We start from the raw sequence: 21716 nt of genomic DNA, 5'->3' as shown, positions 1-21716 counted from the left end.
TCATGCTGGGTGCATGTGCATGTGAGCCCAAAATCCCGAGAAGAGACTTGAGGAGAAGGGACTGCAGTGTGACCATCCTGCCTGGGAGGTGATTTCTTGCTTTCGGTCTCTCTGTCTTTGTCTGTCTCTGGCAAGAGCACATACCCTATAGCAAAAATCTCTCTAAAAAAATGAACTTACAGACTTCGATACTACGACTTTTCTTTTAAAGTTTAATATTGATTTATTTAAAAGCAATGACTCATTTTCCCATTAGTGATGGAGTAGCAAGTTTGCTAAAGGTTTCAGCCTCTTTCTCAGAGTGGGCCCAAGATGGTGAGGGGGCTCCCAGAACCAGCATTTCTAACTTGAGGAAAGGAATCAAGGAGAGTGCAGGAAAAGGTCACCTGGGGAAGAAAAGGGGGTGTTTCTGTCTGTGCAGGGGCGGATGACAAAGGAGGACCCACTAGACACCTCTCTTCAATTTACGTTGGAATTTCTGAGCTGCTCATTCGACAACTACTTGTCCTCCAGGAAAAGCACAATCTTGAAAATGGTAGTCAGGGCAACCTCAGAGGAAGCAAGTCTCAGTTCTGCTGAAGAAACAGAGGCCTTAAGAGGGGAGTGACTGTAGAGGGGCCATGGATGGAGGAAGACTACAACCTGGGACTTAGGGAAAAATGGATGCATCCACTTTTCATAGCTATTCTGCCACCAAAGACTTTTCAGTGGGAACAAAAGACAATCACTGTCTTTTTTAGCTTTAAAAATGATCACACATTGGGACCAGCAGTTAGCGTAATGGCTATTTCGCTGAACTCCCATGTAGTCGACTGCGGTTCGAGCTCTGGACCCGGTAGCTTAAATTCACGCCGGGCGCATGAGCGTGCATGCCCAAGATCCTGAGAGGAGAATGGAGGAGAAGGGACTGTGGCATGGCCATCCCCCCTGGGGGGTGATTTCTCGCTTTCTGTCTCTCTGTCTCTCTCTGTCTGTCTGGTGAGCGCACGCGTACTATAGCAAAAACCTCTACCAAAAAAAAAAAAAAAAGATCACACATTATTCACCCAGTGACTTATTTAGCCCAGGCCAGGTCTCTCCTCTGGGCTGGGCTTTGGATGGGGTATAGGAGGAGGAAGGGGCAGGGGTCTATGGTTTCTCGTTTCATAGGGTCATTATAACCAGCTCATGTCAGCCGGCCTGTTCCCGCTGTATCTTCCTCCCGTCCCACCAACACATCCAGCCACGGCTCCATAAGCTAAGCAAGATCAACATGGGGCAAAGAATGCTCTGGTGCATTACTGGGGCTCCTGACTTGACTTAGGATTGAAAGCTTGGAGACTGAAAGGGGAAACTTTCCTCTTAAAGCAGTTTCATGACTAGGAGGTGAATCAATACCATCAGCTCCATCTAAAAGTCTGAGCCCGAGGTGCACTGAGGTGCAGCGTGAGTGCCTGACCCTAAATATATGAAGAACCGATGGAAGTTGTGAACTCAGATGCGCGCGCACGCACACACACACACACGCACACATACACATGCGGATGCCCCACACACCTCTTTCTCACACATGCACACCATAAAATGTAGCAAAGGAGTTACTCTCCTAAATGAAACAAAGGTAACCCCTATGGCTCCGAAATTGCAATGAGGCTAATAGGCATAGGCATTTCCTCACCTGATTAACAGATACAAAGGACAGGTATTTATGGGCGGCAGGTATAGCAGGAGAATAAGTAGAAGCATATACAGGTTCCTATAGAGCAAAGCAAGAGGATTAGAGGTGAAAAGAGAAGACTGATCAGAGCGGGGCAGGGTGGGGCTGAGGGGAGGAGACAAACACAGTACTTTTTCTAGCAACGTTAATTTACTCATTGCAATTTCAGTTCTCTTTTCAAGAGAGCCCTTCCTTGGGTACCAGTGCTACAATAAACCCCCGCAAGCGCGGTAAATCCACCCGTCAGTTCTGAGCGGTAACTGGGTGGGCTCACGGGACGATTCCTGCAATTCATGGAAGATATTCAGTTACAGAGAGGGGAACCGAGACTTCCACTGACAGTGGAATGTAAAATAGCTTCTTTGAAATATTTTCATTACACAATTAAAAAAAAATAAGTTGGGGAAACAGAGTCAGCTCTCCACTCTAGATGAAGGCCGTATCTTGCTTAGGTACGGGAAAAATGTCAAATATGGAGGGTACAAAAGCGAAACTTCAACAACTGGATTTACACACGGCGAGGTGCAACTCTGGTGACAACCGAGAGGACACCTATGTTAGAGTCAGGCTTACCCAAAGCAGATTAGAAATGGCATTATCATCTGTAAATCCTCCTTCTTCCTACAGGTTAAAACAAACAGGAAAGATTGCAGGTATTGGAAGAGAAGAGTCTACGTTCGGGCATTGCAATCATTTTCAAGTATTTGGTGCGTGGGTTCCATCAGAAGCATGCACATGCTCACACAGTCAGGTGGCACAAACATCAAGTCAACTGTCCCCTGACGATAACCTTGACGTCAGAGGTCACGCCATGGGCCTTTCTCTCCCTCCCAGCCTCCCTCTTGGGATGGTCGTCATTGTCCTGCATTGTGATTTGGAATTTCAATGACAGAGTGTGAATGTGGCAGAGTTATCGCGGATTTTCAGCAACTTGTTCTGGGATCTCTTAGCTCTTAGCTTGATTCACTGACCGCCTAACTACTGAAGTAAAGGAGGAATCAGATTTTCATCTGGGACTCAGAAATCACTTTGGAGGTTTTTTGTTTGTTTTTTTTTTTAAACAGATTTTGGTTATAGGGCGCATGTACTCACTGGAGAGACAGAAATAGACGGAAAGCGAGAAATCACCCCCAGGGGAATGATCATGTCCCAATCCCTTCTCCTCCATTCTCCTCTCAGGATTTTGGGCACATACAAACATGTACCCGCGTGAGTTTGAAGCCACTGGGTCTGGGACTCAAAACCACAGTCGGCCACGTGGGAGTCCAGTACCTTAACTACTATGCCACCTGCTGGCCCCTCACTTTGGCTTTTAATGGCCAACTCCATAGGGTTTTTATTTCCTCAGAAAAGTCTGGTATACTGGATTATCTTAGCAAAATACATGGGGGCCACCAGGTGTGGTTTTTTTTTTTTTTTTTTTTTTTTGCTCAGGGGCACCTGCCGCCTCGCCAGACAGACCGAGAGCGACGCAGAGACAGAAAGCGAGAAATCACCCCCCAGAGGGGATGGTCACGCTGCAATCCCTTCTCCTCCATTCTCCTTTTGGGATCTTGGGCATGCATGCACACGCGCCTGGTGTGAGTTTTAAGCCACCGGGTCCGGGATGTGAACCACGGTCGACTACATGGGAGTCCAGTGACATAGCCATTACGCTAACTGCTGGTTCCCCACCAGGTGTGTCTTAATGTCAAGTAGCCTGAAACAAGATTGGACTTTTAAATTATAAATAATAATTTGGTGAAAATGAAGAACTATAATTTTTAAAACAGAATTACTTCATTAATTAATTTATTTATACTTTAAAAAAAATCTGACTAGAGACGGACAGAGTGAGAGAGCGTGAGAGAGAGAGAGAGAGAGAAAGAGAGACAGAGAGCCTCCCTGTCTGGGACTTCAACCGTGGTCGGCCTTGTGGGAGTCCAGCCACCACACCACCTGCCGGGCCCACGAACTACAGTGTTTAAAATTGCAACAGTGTGTGTGTGCTTGCCAGAGAAACTGAGAGAGAGGGAGAGAGGAAGAAGGTGCCTGTCACAGGGACGTGGCCATGCTGCAGTCCCTTCTCATCCACCTGCCATCTTGTCGAGATCCGCAGCCTGCTGACACGTGCACCAAGCGTGTTTTTCAAGCTGCTGGTTTGGGACTCAAACTACATGGTCAGCTAGGTGGGATCCAGTTCCCTTAACCACCTGGTCACAGAGCCGGCTCAAGAACTACAACTTAGTTGTAACAAAGAGAGACAACTGGAAAAATCTGCTGTTTAAGGCTTTGCTTCACTTCGTTTCTCTCTGATGGAACAGAGTGCTCTGGGAGAAACCGTGTGCAGATCATGCTCAGGGGCACACATTCTGCACAGTGGGGCCAGGCCGGATCTGCCAGCCAGACGGTGCCCCCTTTCCAGCTCACTATAGATGCTAGCAGAAGCGGCGTGTGTAAGTCAGTTAGCATTTACCTAGACCAAGCCAAGGTCAGGAGAAAGGAGGTGGCAAACCAGAGAGAACGAGAGGGGGAGATCCGAAAAGACTTCCCGTTCAAAATGACGAGGCCTGCTGGGTAATAATTAGTGCTCTTAATGCCCGATCATCGGTCCTGACCTGGGGGCATAAACCTGGGAAATCGGGAGCTGCCGCTAAGTTTCATGTTCCGAGACACCTCTGATCTTTTATTACAAGGAGCAAAACTCTTAGTTCCCCCGAATCTATTCATGGACCCAAAGAGCATCTTCTGTCCACAGAGGATTCAAGTCCGATGCGAGTGAGAGCACGTGGAATTTGTTTTCTTTTGGGACAAACGCTCGGACAGAAGCCAGTGACGGATTTTCAAGGCATCCCTTTTATACTTTTCAATGTGCGTATCCTCGAAAACTGAAAAATGACTCCCGCGGCACACATCACAGCTTTATTGTGCAGCACTGACTTCCTCGCTGCGTGGGGTTTTCCAGGAGCAATGGAAGTGGCTTCAGAGTCCCGTGTTTTCTGCCTCTTTTCTATTTCCAGGCTGCAACTCACGGGCCCACAGACGGCACGCTGAGTGTTTGGTAAACCGTGAGTATGTGCTGTTCGGTGACTCCAGAAACGGTGCTGAGTGGTGACCATAAACCAGCTCCTCTGCACCCCGGGTGGTAGAGGGAGGGTTCCAGCACGTCCCTCCTACGCCGCTCTCAGCAGGAGTACAGCTCTACCCCCGCAGCTAGCCCCATCCACAGGCACCTCTGGCATGACTGTCTTTCCTTCTGCGAGACAGCAGCAGGGCGATTTGTCAAGCGTGCTTCGGGGCTGTTTGGGGACGGCCTTAGCAGATGAGTTTTAAGGTGCCTTGCCCCTAACTCTGAGCACAGTGCAGGAAGACTGCAATAGCCAGTCCTTGGAAGGCATGGATGCAGGGGCTGTCAGAAGCCATCTGCAACCCTCGCCCTCAACAGGACTAGCGATTCTCCGGATGTCGGCTAGGCGGGCTAAAATAGACGGGCTTATTTTAACTTCAAAGAGCTTACTGTCTGAGGCCACAGGGAACTAGGCCACCGAGGAGGCGCAGAAACAGTGAGTTCGCTATCACTGCACAATCAACAGCGTCTGGGAGCCCAGAGACAGCATTTCACACTCGAGTCCAAATTGCACTTAGAGACCTGGGGCTTTGGGTCGCTGGGTTTCTATTCCAAGGGCACCAGAAGTAACCTGGCATGTTTTGCCTTTTGAAAACTATAGCCATGGGGTCAGGCCGTTCTGACCCCATCCTCCACTCAAAGGCTTCTGGTTTCATTAGCAAAGTGACCCCTCACTCTTCTGAGTGGGTAAAGCCCTCCTTCCACACTTCATGGGAAATCTATCTTGCTTTGTGCTTTTTAGCTTCATTTTAATCTTCACCTGGCTACATGGGACTTCGGCTCCTGAGGGCTGGGGATTCTCTGCATCTTCCAACATGACCAACAAGGTGCCTGGCGTAGCTTGGTGCATGACCTAGTAGTTGACAGGTTTGCAAATGAGGTATGTTGTTAAAGTGATTTTTGAAGCAAAGATTTCAAGATTCTTTTAAATAAAGTTTCTGGGCTATGGGAATAAAATATTTGCGGGACTCAGTTTCCTTTCACTTCAGAATCCCGTTCTTGAAATCTAAATTTCCATATCCAATTATATTTAAGAACTTTATATAGATGGCTGAGAATGAAATGCTCGTTATTATCTTTAACAGTCATGTACGTCTCATAAAAGAGATTTCAAACTGTCACTCCAACATAACCTGTGAAGAGTCTCATACGAAACAGGTCAGAGCTCCTGAATCACGGCTGTATGTGTGCATCTCATTGTTATGTAACTTTCTTCCTTCCTTTTCTTCTTTCCTTCTTTCATTTTTAGGTTTTTGCCATAGGATGCGTGTGCTTGCCAGAGAGAGACAGTGAGAAAGAAAGTGAGAAATCACCCCCCCAGCGGTGCATGCTGCAACCCCTTCTCCTCCATTTTCCTCATGGGGTTTTGGGCACACGCACGCACACACACACATGCACGCACACACGCACACACACACACACACAGCATGATTTTAAAGATCCAGGACTTGAACCGCGGTCAGCATGTGGGAGTCCAACATCTCAACCACCACATCACTTGCTGGCTCCTTTATATAATATATATGGTCACATTCAGAATTCTCCTCTTCCACAGATGCTGGACTTCTGTTCGAACTAGAAGGGGTCCACTGGTCACCTAGTTGGAAGCATTTCTCTTTTTTCTATGTGACGACTTAATCCCGGCTATCGATCAGTGGGCATTTCACAAGTGAGTCACAGGTGTGTCGTTAGGTCTCCAGCCAGCAAGTGCATTTGCAGTTGTAGGGCCAGCCAGGATGTAAGTCACCCTCAGTTGTGGAAGTGTGCACCAACTAGTCAAAAGCTAGCCATTGTTACATGCATAATTTAAAAACGCATCGATGCTTTTGCATATGGAATGCCTGCCAGTACTCATCACCATGTACTACTCACTTGCATTGAAGTTTGTAACCTACATACCTCCTCGATAACTTTCAATAACATGGATTGTGAAACATGCTTAGAGTTATGAATTACAAACTCCTTTTTATACTAAGGTTTTAAATCTCGACACAGGAAATTTGAGTCCATATTTTACACGTAACAAAAGCCATTGGGAGGAAAGGTTTTTCATTATAGAGCTTTACTAATATTCTCAAATAAGACTTCATTCAAGCCTTTTCATTTTGTTTTGTTTGGTTTTGAAGGTTTTTTGCCACAGAGCATGCACACTCACTGGAGAGAGACAGAGCAAGGGAAAATGAGAAATCACCCCCCAGGAGAAGTGGCTCCGCTACAATCTCTTCTTCTCCATTCTCCTGTCAGGATTTTGGGCACGCACGTACACATACCTGGTGTGATTTTCAAGCCATCAGGTCTGGGACTTGAACTGCAGTGGGCCATGTGGAAGTCCCAGCACCTTAACCACTATGCCACCTGCTGGCCCCCGTCTAAGCTTTAAACTAAGCAAATCAATAAAAGAACACACTTTAAACGTAGGCACTTGCTTGCTGTGGCATCGTGTGAACTGTGTATTCCCAGTTCTGGGAACATCTCAAGACTCGACCTTGGGATCAACGTTCGCTGCTACATGACACACCTAAGTGTGTACCCGAAGGGCAAGAAAGCATGAGTGCTTCATCGAGCAGGAGTTAGTTCAGTGCCACATGCATGTCTACTGATGCACTTCCAAGCGTAGTGTTAATGAGAATGCTTTTCTCCACCATAGACGAGTTACCTTCTTCTTGAGTGACTGTTCCACTTCTTGGATCTGCAGGCTGCTGGTGGTAGACGCTTTGCCATACTCCTGCTTCCGGTTAAGTCTGTTTTTCCAGTCTTCTTCACCACTCTTCTTCAGCAGAGCCAGTCTAAGGGGAAAACGTGCCAACCAGAAAGCGTTCAGCACCAAAGTCTTAACTTGTAACAGGTCTATCATGTAGGTAAGTTAGAAGTCTTTGGTCAGTAAGTAACCACAGCTACCTAATGTCAGACTTTCTGAATGTCATTGGTTTGCAAATGAGGTATGTTGTTAAAGTGATTTTTGAAGCAAAGATTTCAAGATTCTTTTAAATAAAGTTTCTGGGCTATGGGAATAAAATATTTGCGGGACTCAGTTTCCTTTCACTTCAGAATCCCGTTCTTGAAATCTAAATTTCCATATCCAATTATATTTAAGAACTTTATATAGATGGCTGAGAATGAAATGCTCGTTATTATCTTTAACAGTCATGTACGTCTCATAAAAGAGATTTCAAACTGTCACTCCAACATAACCTGTGAAGAGTCTCATACGAAACAGGTCAGAGCTCCTGAATCACGGCTGTATGTGTGCATCTCATTGTTATGTAACTTTCTTCCTTCCTTTTCTTCTTTCCTTCTTTCATTTTTAGGTTTTTGCCATAGGATGCGTGTGCTTGCCAGAGAGAGACAGTGAGAAAGAAAGTGAGAAATCACCCCCCCAGCGGTGCATGCTGCAACCCCTTCTCCTCCATTTTCCTCATGGGGTTTTGGGCACACGCACGCACACACACACATGCACGCACACACGCACACACACACACACACAGCATGATTTTAAAGATCCAGGACTTGAACCGCGGTCAGCATGTGGGAGTCCAACATCTCAACCACCACATCACTTGCTGGCTCCTTTATATAATATATATGGTCACATTCAGAATTCTCCTCTTCCACAGATGCTGGACTTCTGTTCGAACTAGAAGGGGTCCACTGGTCACCTAGTTGGAAGCATTTCTCTTTTTTCTATGTGACGACTTAATCCCGGCTATCGATCAGTGGGCATTTCACAAGTGAGTCACAGGTGTGTCGTTAGGTCTCCAGCCAGCAAGTGCATTTGCAGTTGTAGGGCCAGCCAGGATGTAAGTCACCCTCAGTTGTGGAAGTGTGCACCAACTAGTCAAAAGCTAGCCATTGTTACATGCATAATTTAAAAACGCATCGATGCTTTTGCATATGGAATGCCTGCCAGTACTCATCACCATGTACTACTCACTTGCATTGAAGTTTGTAACCTACATACCTCCTCGATAACTTTCAATAACATGGATTGTGAAACATGCTTAGAGTTATGAATTACAAACTCCTTTTTATACTAAGGTTTTAAATCTCGACACAGGAAATTTGAGTCCATATTTTACACGTAACAAAAGCCATTGGGAGGAAAGGTTTTTCATTATAGAGCTTTACTAATATTCTCAAATAAGACTTCATTCAAGCCTTTTCATTTTGTTTTGTTTGGTTTTGAAGGTTTTTTGCCACAGAGCATGCACACTCACTGGAGAGAGACAGAGCAAGGGAAAATGAGAAATCACCCCCCAGGAGAAGTGGCTCCGCTACAATCTCTTCTTCTCCATTCTCCTGTCAGGATTTTGGGCACGCACGTACACATACCTGGTGTGATTTTCAAGCCATCAGGTCTGGGACTTGAACTGCAGTGGGCCATGTGGAAGTCCCAGCACCTTAACCACTATGCCACCTGCTGGCCCCCGTCTAAGCTTTAAACTAAGCAAATCAATAAAAGAACACACTTTAAACGTAGGCACTTGCTTGCTGTGGCATCGTGTGAACTGTGTATTCCCAGTTCTGGGAACATCTCAAGACTCGACCTTGGGATCAACGTTCGCTGCTACATGACACACCTAAGTGTGTACCCGAAGGGCAAGAAAGCATGAGTGCTTCATCGAGCAGGAGTTAGTTCAGTGCCACATGCATGTCTACTGATGCACTTCCAAGCGTAGTGTTAATGAGAATGCTTTTCTCCACCATAGACGAGTTACCTTCTTCTTGAGTGACTGTTCCACTTCTTGGATCTGCAGGCTGCTGGTGGTAGACGCTTTGCCATACTCCTGCTTCCGGTTAAGTCTGTTTTTCCAGTCTTCTTCACCACTCTTCTTCAGCAGAGCCAGTCTAAGGGGAAAACGTGCCAACCAGAAAGCGTTCAGCACCAAAGTCTTAACTTGTAACAGGTCTATCATGTAGGTAAGTTAGAAGTCTTTGGTCAGTAAGTAACCACAGCTACCTAATGTCAGACTTTCTGAATGTCATTTATGCTGGAGAAAAAACTCGATTGTCAGAAAAGTCATGATGCATTTTGACATAGAAAAGTATAGAGAAAATACTCGATAACTTGGAACAACCCAGTATGTCTGGAAAAACAGCAGAGTTCCTTTCTAAGATGGTCCCAAAGACTTTACATTAATTGGAGTTCAAAGCTGAAATCTGACTTGACAGATACTCCAGCAAAAGAGTATCTTCTCTATTTTTTCCTCGACCTTGCTGTGAACAAGAGATAAAGTAGCTGTCCCCAGAGAAGTATGTCCTCTAGCGACTCCTTCTGGTCACTTGATGAAATAACAGACTACAGCTGTGTAGCAATTATTTGCAGGAAATATGCCAGAAATGGGTTTAAAAACATAAAGCCATGAAATACTGAGAGTCTCTTACTATCATGCCTTTCACTTAAAGTATGATGTTCATGACTTTTTCTCTTCCTGTATTTTAAGCCCTGTATTTTTGTTCCAGTTGAATTTGGTCTTTCGGATTCACCCTCTCCATACAGAAACTATTTTCTACGAACTCATTTTAAAAAATTATTACTTCAGCTTTCCTCAAGGGAAAGATATATACAAAAAAAGAATCCAATTAACTGAGGTGGTTACCTAACCTACTTTAGTTCAATGACGCTATGATAAAGCTACTTGGGTATTTTAACCTATGGAAGGCTATTTTCAGGAACTCGAAGCTGTTTCAGCTCTCTGTGTTATAACAGATGAAGAAGTCTTAGGCATTCAAGTTGGACAAGCATGGGAGACAAAAGGCAAAAGAATGGGGATCATTAAACACTTGAGGTGATGTTCAAACAATTAGGAAAAAATAAGAGACAGGCTCCTTCCCCAGCGCACCAAGCCTGCTGGGCCAGGTCTCTTCAATATCATTAGCACCTAAGCCACACACAGCATATTTTTAAGCAGCACATCAACTCTAGTCCCACGGTGGCCATTAACTCCATTCGAGTACCTTGGTTCTCCCTTTCTTATCTGTCGTATCAGAAACTAGACCATTTGCTCTCTAAAGGCCCTTCTGCTAAGTCTCTGGATTCCATTAAATATAGATGCTCCTCAACTTAGGATGAGGTTACAACCTGACAAACCCACTGCAAGTTGAAAATATTCTAAGTTGAAATGCATTTAATATACCTAACCTACTAGGCATCATAGCTTAGATAGCTCACCATAACACGCCCAGAACACTTACACCAGCGTACGACTGGGCAAAATCATCTCACTCACAGGGGCTTTACAGTACAGTTTTGAATACCTCATATAATTGATTGAACTGAAAACGAAAATAGAATGGTTGTATGGGCACCTGAAGTACAGTTTCTACTGAATATGTATCACTCTTCCACCTCATGAAGTCAAAAACTCTTCAGTAGCGCCATCATTGAGTCAGGGGCCACCTGCATTTAAATTGGAGATGGGTGAGGGCCAACAGGTGGCATGGTGGTTATGGCACTGGATTCCCACATGGCTGACTGCGGTTCGGGTCCTGGACTCAGCAGCTTGAAAAATCACACTGGGAGTGTTTGGGTGCCCCAAATCTCAGGAGAAGAGAGGAGAGGGGACCGCAGTGCAGCCACCCCCCCCTTAGGGGAAGATTTCTCACTTTCCCTTTCACTGTCTCTCTCCAGCAAATACACACACTCTATGACAAAACCTTAATAAATAAATAAATCGGAGGTGGGATGAACTATATATATATATATATATTTTTTTTTGAGAGGTTTTTGCTATAGGGCGTGTGTGCTCGCCAGAAAGACAGAGACAGAGAGACAGAAAGCAAGAAATCACCCCCCGGGGGGATGGCCATGCTGCAATCCCTTCTCTTCCATTCTCCTCTCAAGATCTTGGGCACGCACACACACATGCCTGGCGTGAGTTTAAGCCACCAGGTCTGGGACTCGAACTGAGTTGACTACATGGGGGTCCAGCGACATAGCCATTATGCCAACTGCTGGTCCTGGGATGAACTATACTCTACAATGAAAGTTTTGTTAAGCCAATAAGAAAACAAATTTGGAAATACTTAAGCAAGAGTCCATTTACATCTACAGATCTGTACACAATTATATCTGTTCATTCAGTCAAATAACGAAAAGTGAGTTGTGAAAAAAAGAATTGCCCAAAGGAGGCAGGAGCTTGAACTCTGGACCAGGCCCCTTCCCTCCTCTTATTCCTTCCCTTCTCTTTTTCCTGCCTGGTCTCTTTCTTCTGGCTAGATAGCAGCAGATAAGATATTCTGTGAAACAGGTGGAATGCTGCCTTCTCTGGCTCAGGCAGATGCTCTCTGGCTTAAGGCCCCATTTGGTTCTAAATTCTGTAATGGGGTATGCTTAATGACATTGCGCACTCCCAGGGCTAGTTTGTGTACTTGGAGCCCAAATCTAAATTCCTGTGTTTTAACCTGCATTTCGTATCCTATAGTGACCAAGATGTATCTTTTCTCTAATTATTGACAGGGTTGTCGGAAGAGGCATGATGCATTCTTGCACAGAAAAAATACATCGTGACTGTTCCAACAGCCCCGTATTTTGAACGAGTCAGTTGTATTCTAGTAAGAAAAAAGAACCTTACAAAATCAAACCACAGAAAGAAACACCTGCAAGCTGTAGTAGAACTTTTGAACGTTTCAAAGCATCAATAAATGACTTTCAAAAAGCACGTCAGTACTTTAAGACCCAAATGAAGAAATATTTCCCACTCGTCACCTTGTGAAGAGACACCTGCCTCACTGGTATCCCCCTTAGAAACTGGCCTCGCACCGGCTTCTGTCTCTCAGCTCTGACCTAGAGCAGCAGGTACTCATCCAGACCCTCCGCCTTGTTAAACATTCTGGATTCCATGTTTTAAGAGAATTTTAAAAAATCAGATTCATCCTCACGAGTGGGGCTTCGTAAAAAGCTACGTTTATGAAAAAGAATGAGCTACCAACTTCAAGGCCCCTCTCAAGAAGAAGCTCCCCTGTGTTCGGAGTGATCGTATGACCTGCAGAGTCGCATGGTTTCCCTGGTGGCTGTTTTGAGGAACCCAAAATGGATGTAGACAAAAACAAACTGGAGAATTGGGAGTCACTTTGTAGTTCTTAGACTCTGCTGATCTGCACAGCAGCCTCTAAGAGTCTGGGTATTGTTATTCTCGTTCAGACAGACAGCGATGTGAGCACACCCAGGCTGGGGATTTCAGTGACCGAGGTCACGCTGGGTGCTAGGGAGCCAGGAGTGAGATTCCCGCCTCTCTCTCTCTCTTTTTTTTTTTTTTTAAGGAGAGATTTTTGCTATAGGGTACATGTGTTCTTCAGAGAGACAGAGAGAGATAGAGACAGAAAGTGAGAAATCACCCTTCGGGGGAATAACCACGCCACAATCCCTTCACTTCCAGTCTCCTCTTGGGACCTTGGGCACACATGCACATGTGCCTGGCATCAGTTTTAGGCTGCTGGGTCCGGAACTCGAACTGCAGTCAACGACATGGGAGTCCAGCGTCATAACCATTACACCACCTGCTGGTCCTTCCTCCTCTCATTTCACTACTCAGTCCACTGCTGACCAGACACACTTGCTCTACTCCTTCAGGAATAGCAGAGAATTTTTTCTTTTTCAAATAATGCCTTTCTTTTTTTCTGCTCTGGGATAGCCTTCATAAAATTCCTCCATTCTGAAAGTCTGAAAGTTTGCTTTGCGATGTACTGGCAGGGTCACCGTCAGGGACTTCCAAAGAATACAGAGCAACCAAAACAGTGCGGAAGAGGCTGTGCTGCACGGAGCCCACCGGTCCTTGGCCCCGGGCCTTGTCTACCAAGTTCGAATGGCGAGTGACTTTAAAATAACATGTCCTAAAGCTCACATGTATTATTCCTGTCCCTTTAGATTTCCTCCTTGGTGTTCAACAGGCTGAGGAGGGCAGGGGTCTCTCCCAATGTGTCCCTTTGAGATCTCATGGTCCTCGGACTCACCACAGACCCTCCCGAGCCGGAGGGGGCAGGCAGCGGAGCGCCAGGTCCCACTCATGACATAAATTCCGGCCTGGGCAGCTCCAACAACTGTCAACGCATCTGCCTCTGCCAAGGCCAGGCGCTGTCCGCAGGACTGTGATGTGGGCAGCGCGGGCACCTGCCGAGTCTGGGGCTGTGAACCCAGTGAGTGGCAAGCCCCTCATAACCTGCTAACCCCGGGCTGGCCCAGTGCCAACGTGACCTGGGCTTGCCAGGCCGCCGGGGGAAACGTCTGCCCCTCCGGACACAGCCCACATGTTTTCAGCAGGGAGTTCTGGCCTGACAGCCCTGCGTGAGGAGAACGAGTTCTGCAGGCTCATACCAGCCGGGGCAGGGTCAGACACAGGACAGACTAACCACGTGCCCCTCAAATTACATAAGGTGGGCTTAATTCCTCTTTGGAAATGTCCCCTCGTTTCAGAGGCACCCCACAGATTTCCAATAGGGCTGAGGACACTGATTAGGACCTGTACCCGAGCTTGGTCTTGGCTAGTCTGCAGGTTGGAAGACTCACAAAACTTTTTTTTTTATTTGCTATAGGCCAAGTGCACTTGCCAGAGAGACAGAAAGTGAGAAATCATCCTCTGTGGGGGACGGCCAGCACCATCCCTCCTCCATTCTCCTCTTGGGATTTTGTGCATGTACACACACACATGCCTGGTGTGAGGTTTAAGCCACCAGGTCCGGGACTTGAACCATGGTCAACTATGTAGGAGTCCAGTGATGTAACCATTATGCTGTCTGCTGGTCCCCTAATATGTCTTTTAGATGGGGAACAAAAGTAAAAAATCAGAAAAAGAGGGCCAACATGGGATTACGCCTCCATCCCAGTTTTTACATAAGCCTGGAGGGCCTCGAGTGGCAGAAATCTCCCAGCTACAAGGAGGGACCTCTGTGGGGAAAGAAAGGTACAGCCTGTGGCTGGGTGGAGGGAGGGACATGCAGGGGAGGGGAGGGTGAGTGGGGGTGGGGGCGGAGCCCCGTGGGCCCCTGGGTGCAACCCTGCAGAGGCATGGGGCAGGTGCCTCCACACCTCAGTGCGCCCACCAAGTGCGCACACGCGCCCCACCAATTGCTCACAGCAGAGCGCTGCCTCCCTTTGCTTTTCTCAGTGGCATTCTCCCCCAGATACTAAAGACAACATATAGTTGTTTCAGCAAGGGTGGAAGGAAGGTTTCTAAAGGCCTAACGTACTTTAAAGAGGCATCAAAGGTTTTCTCCCTAAATAATGTGAGAATGATTCGAAGCACTGCTGATTTTCAAAAGCATTCCTTCCAAATAACAACTTAACCATGAATCATTTAAACAGTTATAAAACTGTAGCTGTATTAACCAGTAGAAAAATAAATTGCATGGTAATTTTTACGGTGTTCCTCGTTCAAAAGTAACATTCTAGGCATCAGAAAAGATGGAAAAAAAAAAAAAAGGAACTTTTAGATACGTTTTCTTAAATATCAAACACATTCTGAGAAAGGGGACGACGGGGACCTCCTGGAACTTCTTGGTTTCTACGTTTCCCATGTACACGAGGGCAGGGGAGACCGCCTGCCTCCCTCCTAAGGCTGGCTTCAACACTGAACGAAATAGCACACGTGCAGTGCTGAAGGAAGCACATGCACTGAGCACTCGGGGTGAACTCGGCATAGTCACGTCCCAGCAGGAGAGAGACGGACGCTTCCTACCAGGGTCAGGGAGGCAGTTCCAAGGAAAGGTGAAGCGAGCTGGGCCGTAGTGCAGTGGGTCAGAGCTGTGTGGGAAGCCGGATCCCACACGGCCAACCGCGGTGGATAGTTTCATTATTTTCAGCAAAATATCAGGTGGTTGGGTAAATCGTGCGTATTTTTCTACGCAACAATGCGTCGTGACTTTCCCGACCACCCGATACTAACACAAATACTGTGGAGGTCAGAGGGAAAGACCCTGGCAATGTGTTTTGTATTAATTTATCACAAACGTAGCTTCGAAATGAGATGTGCCTGAGTGCTCCTTCTTTTTTTTTTTACATTTGTTTTTAAATGACAGAGAAAGAGAGAGAGGTAGAGGAAGCGTCCTGACAGGGTACAGTCACACGGATTTCTCCCTTCCATTTCTCGATCCCATCGGGATTCTGGGCATACACACTTATGAGCCTGGGGTGCTCTTCAAGCTGCCAGGGCTGAGATTGGAACTGTGGTCAGCCATGGGGGATCTGGCTCCATATGCATAGCATTTAAACGCTGCACTGCAGGGCCAGCCCACACCCCTCATCTTTCTTAAAATTTAAACAATTAGGCTGAATGTTTTACAAGTATCCAAACTGTCATGACTGGACATCGGAGCGAGGAACCTCTCTGAGAGTGTGCTAAGCGAAGGCCGCTCTGGCCAGCAGGTGCTCAGACCTCAGTTCGAACACACTTCCAGCAGCTCACAGGAACCTTCCGGTCACCCTTGCACTCCTCAGACATTCTCAAAGTCCGGGTTATACAGCTGTCCTTTCATGGTATCTCACAGTCTTAAAAACCAGAATTTATGGTAGGATTAAAATTGGTTTTAGAGGGGTCAGCAGGTGACGCAGTGGGGCCAGCAGGTGGCTGGAGTCCCACATGGATGACCGTGGTCTGTGTACTGGACGTGGCGGCTTGCAACTCACACTGGGCACATGTGCGTGTGTGCCCAAAATCCCAGGAGGAGAATGGAGTGGCACGGCCATTCCCCCGGGAGGGAGAGGGTGATTTCTCACCTTCTCTCTCACTGTCTCTCTCTGGCAAGCTCCCTATGGCAAAAACCTTTTAAAAAAAATTGCCTTTAGACAGATACAGTTCAAGTAAAATGTACTAAAAATGGGTAAATCAAGAATAACCACACTGTGGATAGACACAGGGCTCCATCCAAAGCTCCAGGCTGGCACAGCCTCTGCGGCAGAATTGGGGGCATACTGAAGTACAGGGCAGGAAGCCAGGTGGCCCCTCACAGGCTTAGATCCCTCCGGCTCGAAACACGCCAGGTGTGCGTACATGCCCAAGATCCCGAAGAGCCAGAGGGCTAGGGCGAGGGGCTACAAGGTGCCCAGAACTGGTCAAGGTTCTCTCTCACTGTGCACATCCACATGTGCTCTCTATTGTGAATAAAAATAAATACAACCTTTTAAAAAAGTCCTAACTTCTGGGCCAGGGGGTGATGTGGAGGTTAAGGTGGCTGGATCCCACATGGCCAACTGCACGGTTCCGTCCTGGACCCAATGGCTTGAAAAGCAAGCTGAGTGCATGTGCATGTATGCCCAAAATTCCAAAAGGAGATTGGAGGAAAAGGGATTGCAGTGTGACCATCTGCCCTGAGCGGTGATTTCTCACTTTCCCTGTCTCTCTCCAGTGAGGGCACATGCCTTAAGTTAAAAAAAAGTTTTCGAAAAACAAGGATACATTAGTATTGGATTGTGGGAAAAGTCATAGCACATTTTTGCACTGAAAAACATGCCATGACTTCATTTTTAATATTTTTTTTTAGAGAGAGGTTTTTGCTATAGGGTGTGTGCTCTTACCAGAGAGACAAGAGAGAGAGAGACAGAAGGCAAGAAATCACCCCCCCCCCAGGGGGGATGGCCACACTGCAATCCCTTCTCCTCCATTCCCCTCTCGGGATTTTAGGCACATAGGCACATGCATCAGTGTGACTTTTAAGCTGCTGAGTCTGGGACTTGAACCATGGCTGACTTTGTGGGAGTCCAGCAACAAAACCATTATACCATCTGCTGGTCGCACATCATGACTTTTCTGACAACTCAGTATTTTCTGCTGGAATTTGCCCCAGGAATATTTTCTGCCGTATAAAATATTAGAATGTGTGTGTTACTGTTCACTAATTTTCTTAAACTAGATCTTTCCCTCCTCACCTAACCAAATATTATTATTTGAGACTTTAGGATCAACTTTTTCTGAGCTCTTGTTTTTTATTTTTTTGGTAGAGAAATTTTTGCTGTAGGGTGCATGTGCTTGCCGGAAAGCCAGAGAGAAACGGAAAGAGAGAAATCACCCCTCTGGATGGCTAGGCCGCAACCCCTTCTCTGTTCTCCTCTTGGAATTTTGGGCATGCCTGCACACGTGCCCAGCGTGAGTTTTAAGCCAGTCTAGGTCTTGAACCATGATTGACTACATGGGAGTCCAGTGATGTAACCATTACGCCATCTGCTGGTCCCTCTGAGTCCAGCTTCTATGGAAGAGCACTTCCCGAAGTTGGCCAAACCGCTTCCGTGACTGAAGACATCACTCTCGTTTACCTAACTCACCCCTTCCCCTCTGCCTCCTCAGCCCTGAGGGCTAATACATTAGGAAGTTTAAATGAGTAAAGGCAAGGATATGTAAGATTTAGCAGTCTTGTTAATTTGTCAGTAGAAAAGGCCCTATCTATTTAATATTTGATAGGTACTGTTCAAAGAGTTGGCTTAACAGACAGAAAGGTTTTCACTGTGCTTTTACACGTAGTCTCAGGGGCTCCGAACGCACGTATCTGGGGAAAGAAGAGAGGATCGTTCGCCGGACAAGTCGGAATCTGCCCACACGGTGAGAAACTGGGGGAGGGTCCAGGGCCGCAGGACTGGGAGCTGACCGTGGAAACAGCTCTGTGGGTGACCCTGGGACGATGACGTGGCCCTTCTCCAGCAATGCGTCTATCACTACGCCATTTGGCTGCATTATTCCCATGCCTAAGACTTAGCAAGGAAAACACCTCCCCAAAACAACGTAGTTCTTATTCCCTGCATCTGTCCCTGTTCAACATATCCTCTCAATCCTGCGTTATTCTTTGGAATGAGATGAGGGTATGGGGTTATTTAATACTCAGATGCGATCTTTCATAGCTATGACCTGATATGAACATTTTAAATGATTCAGAAAAGTCATCCATTACTTCCTGTAAACAAAAGTGAGATGCTAATCCCAGAGGTATATGTCCTATATATAAATTCCTTTTCTTTTTCTTTTTAGTTGTTAGAGGGCAAGAAAGCTCAAGAGAGAGAGAGAGAGAAGAACCTGTCCTCCATTTCTCCATCCCATGGGGATCTGAGACATGCACAGATGCGCACACACATGCACCCACTGTAGTTTTCAATCTGCTGGAGCCAATATTCAAATTGTGGTTGGCCAAGTGGGATCCAGCTCCCTTACCCCCTAGGCTAGGGGGCGAGCCCAAAGTGTATTCCCATTTCTTCTCCAGATATTTTACACAAGCACTCCCAAGCAGCTCGTACATTCAGTTCAAACCATGCATATCTTAAGTAGAAAAAACTACTTTCTCAGTTCCCATCACTGGATAGTCAAAGAATTTGATATATATAACAAAAATGAGGGCCACCAATGCAAATGAATGAAGCAAATGAGTCTGCTTCTGTTTCTTTGCTGAGACGGGAGCTGGACTCCTTTCAACGTCACCAGCCTGGGAGCCGGGGCAGACGCAGCTCCCTCTCAAACATCTTGACTTCCCAGAATTATTCCAGTCACAGCCCGTCCCCTTAGACAGCCGCATTCAGAACATCACCTCTCTGCCCATTACGGAGACCTTTTTCTAAAAGCAAGTCCTAAGGCCTGCCCCGAAAGAGTAACTTTAGTCCTTAAATCTCATTACCTTTCTTTAATTGACATGGTTTTGCTGGGCGAATCGAGGATGCCCTCTCCCAGGGGTGTTTTGATCTCTCCAGCAGCAAACATCGCGCAGGGATTCTTACAGAGCTTCTCCTGTCCTTGCTCTGAAGAATCTTGTGGCTTCCAAGACACTGGGGTTGCAGCTTGAGCAACAGTTTTCCCAGCAGCTGTCCCCGTCTGCTCAGAAGTGGGCTCCCCGAACTCTGCCGCTGGGAAGCAAAGGAGCGACATCAGCACTTCCTCCTCCAGGCAAACATTCTTCCAGCTCCCACCCCCCAACAGTGCAGCACTTGAGTCCAACCCGTGGGCACGGGCGGGTTACCCAATCCACTTGGATTTATGCAAATCTGTAGCACGCTATGTCTATGAGGAAAAAAAGAAAAACACTTCCCAGGGGTCTACCCCACGCAGCAAAATGCTTCATGACAATCGCTCTCTTTCCTGTGTGAGACACAGGAAGTCCGCTTGAACTGCACACTAGGGAATGTCTCTGCTTCTCCCAAACACTACTTCAACTTTCAAAAGTGCTATACTCCCAAACCGAAGTCCCTATTATAACTTGTAGAGTATCATTTTATGTAAACACAGGGAGAGGATGAAAGTCCACGCAGCACAGTGTGCTCCTCTGCAAAGCAGGAGGGTGGAAAGAATCTGGGAACGCAGAGACTGGGCTCTGTCCTTATCCCTGTCCTCACCCAGCCCTGGATTTCTGGGTCATCTGCTGAGCACACGACCCGGCAGAGCCAAGCAGCTGGGAAGACTCCTCTGTGAGTTACTGTGACCAAAGTCATCGGAAACCCTTCTGAAGTCACGTGGAAAGGCTTTAGGGATTTTCACTGTCGAAAATTGATTAATCCACTGAACATATCAGATTTAAAGGAAAGAGGAGTCTGGGAGGGAGTATGATTCGCTCTGGGCATTTCATCAATATTCGTTGTAAACAGCCTTTATAACTAAGTTAAAAACAATCACAAACATGCATTGAACCACGCAGGAACTAAAAGTCAGGTTGGTTTCTAAAACCTCACCCACAGTAGGAATTTACCTCTCAGTGAGAACTTCCGTTTCATGGTGGTCTCCATGTCCACCTGCTCCTCCAAGGGCTGCCTGTCCTTCAAGTCCGGGCTCGCTTGTGCTGTGCTCTTGGCAGGAGAAAATTCCTTCAGCTCATCACCCAGATGGGCCAGCGGAGTCTGAGCCAGCTCTAGGCTCCCTTTCCTTGGAGCTGCGTATTTGGGTTCCTTGTGGCCGTCTCCTTCCCTGACTCTGTTAAGGACGGGGTACAGCGGGTCTGCCTCCTCAAAGGACCCGTACTTCTTCACACCACTGTCCCCGCTCACCACACCTCTCTGACTGTCTGTCTCTCCAAATTCTCTCAAGCTTCCTCGGCTTCCACTGCCCTCCACCAAAGGCTGCCAGGCTGGCGACTTCAGAATACTTCTCATCGGAGAGTCGGAGTTTTCTACAGAAGAAGGAAACTTATACTCGGTGGCACTTGTACTGTCATCGAGAGCTGGCTTTGTGCGCAGATCCCCTGCGTACATCGGAGCGACCGTAGAGGCCATGGTGGACAGGGATGTGCTGACGGTGGGTGAGAAAGGAATGAGCTTCCCACTTTGCACCTGGAGGGACACAGCGAACGAGTCATAAGCTGACTGAAAACACTGTCTGGATAAATCCTGGTTTGAAGTGAAATCCCTGGCACAGTTCCACTGGGAATCTTAGTGGAAAACCAACCATTCCTGGACACGGTTATATAACACATCTCATTTAACAAAATCCTCTGGTTGAAAAGCAGGTTTTGCATGCTATTTTTTTTTTTTCTCCAAAATGGACTCACTCCAGATGAGTTCAGCAAGCAAATCCCAAAAACAAGAAGAAAGAAACTTACTTGGCATGCTGTCTTCTCAGGACTGAAGTAATTACCAAGCGTCTCCCAGGTAACAGAGTTTAGCGGTAGGTCACCTTAATTACCTGAGTAACCTAACAGTAAAGCTACACTGCTAATACTGGGTCGTTGGACGAGTCATGCCGTATTTTTCTGCCTTTTTTCCTATGCAAAAATGCACCATGACTTTCCTGACGACACAGTCGTTTAAGAACGGACGCATGGACTGGAATTAGCTGACCAAGTACCCACCTGCTCCACCTCTCCGAGCGTGACTGGCTGAGTCTGATAGCGAGCATTCATTCTTCTCTGTCTCATGTCTATTCTGTTTCGGGTAGAAATAGCTTTTGAGACTGGCTGGGGCAATTTGTTAAACAAGGCCAACTTCTCTGCTAAGCTTAGAGTGGAGGAATCAGGTTCTCCTGG

General features: G+C 46.8%; 1 protein-coding gene across 1 annotated transcript in view; it reads right to left on the bottom strand.

Moving 5' to 3' along the window:
* Positions 1-21716, bottom strand: part of SVIL (supervillin) — a gene marked incomplete at its 5' end in the record, with an annotated part of 127309 nt that overhangs the window by 50941 nt on the left and 54652 nt on the right. The window contains 4 exon segments of the mRNA XM_027771045.1: positions 9518-9647; positions 19386-19611; positions 20448-21024; positions 21543-21716. Of these exon segments, the coding sequence (XP_027626846.1) occupies positions 9518-9647; positions 19386-19611; positions 20448-21024; positions 21543-21716 (1107 nt within the window).

Source organism: Tupaia chinensis, unplaced genomic scaffold, assembly GCF_000334495.1.
Source record: "Tupaia chinensis unplaced genomic scaffold, TupChi_1.0 Scaffold000001_1, whole genome shotgun sequence".
NCBI classification, from domain to species: domain Eukaryota; kingdom Metazoa; phylum Chordata; class Mammalia; order Scandentia; family Tupaiidae; genus Tupaia; species Tupaia belangeri.
The sequence above is the reverse complement of the archived record's forward strand: the minus strand, read 5'-3'. Positions and strand labels throughout refer to the sequence as shown.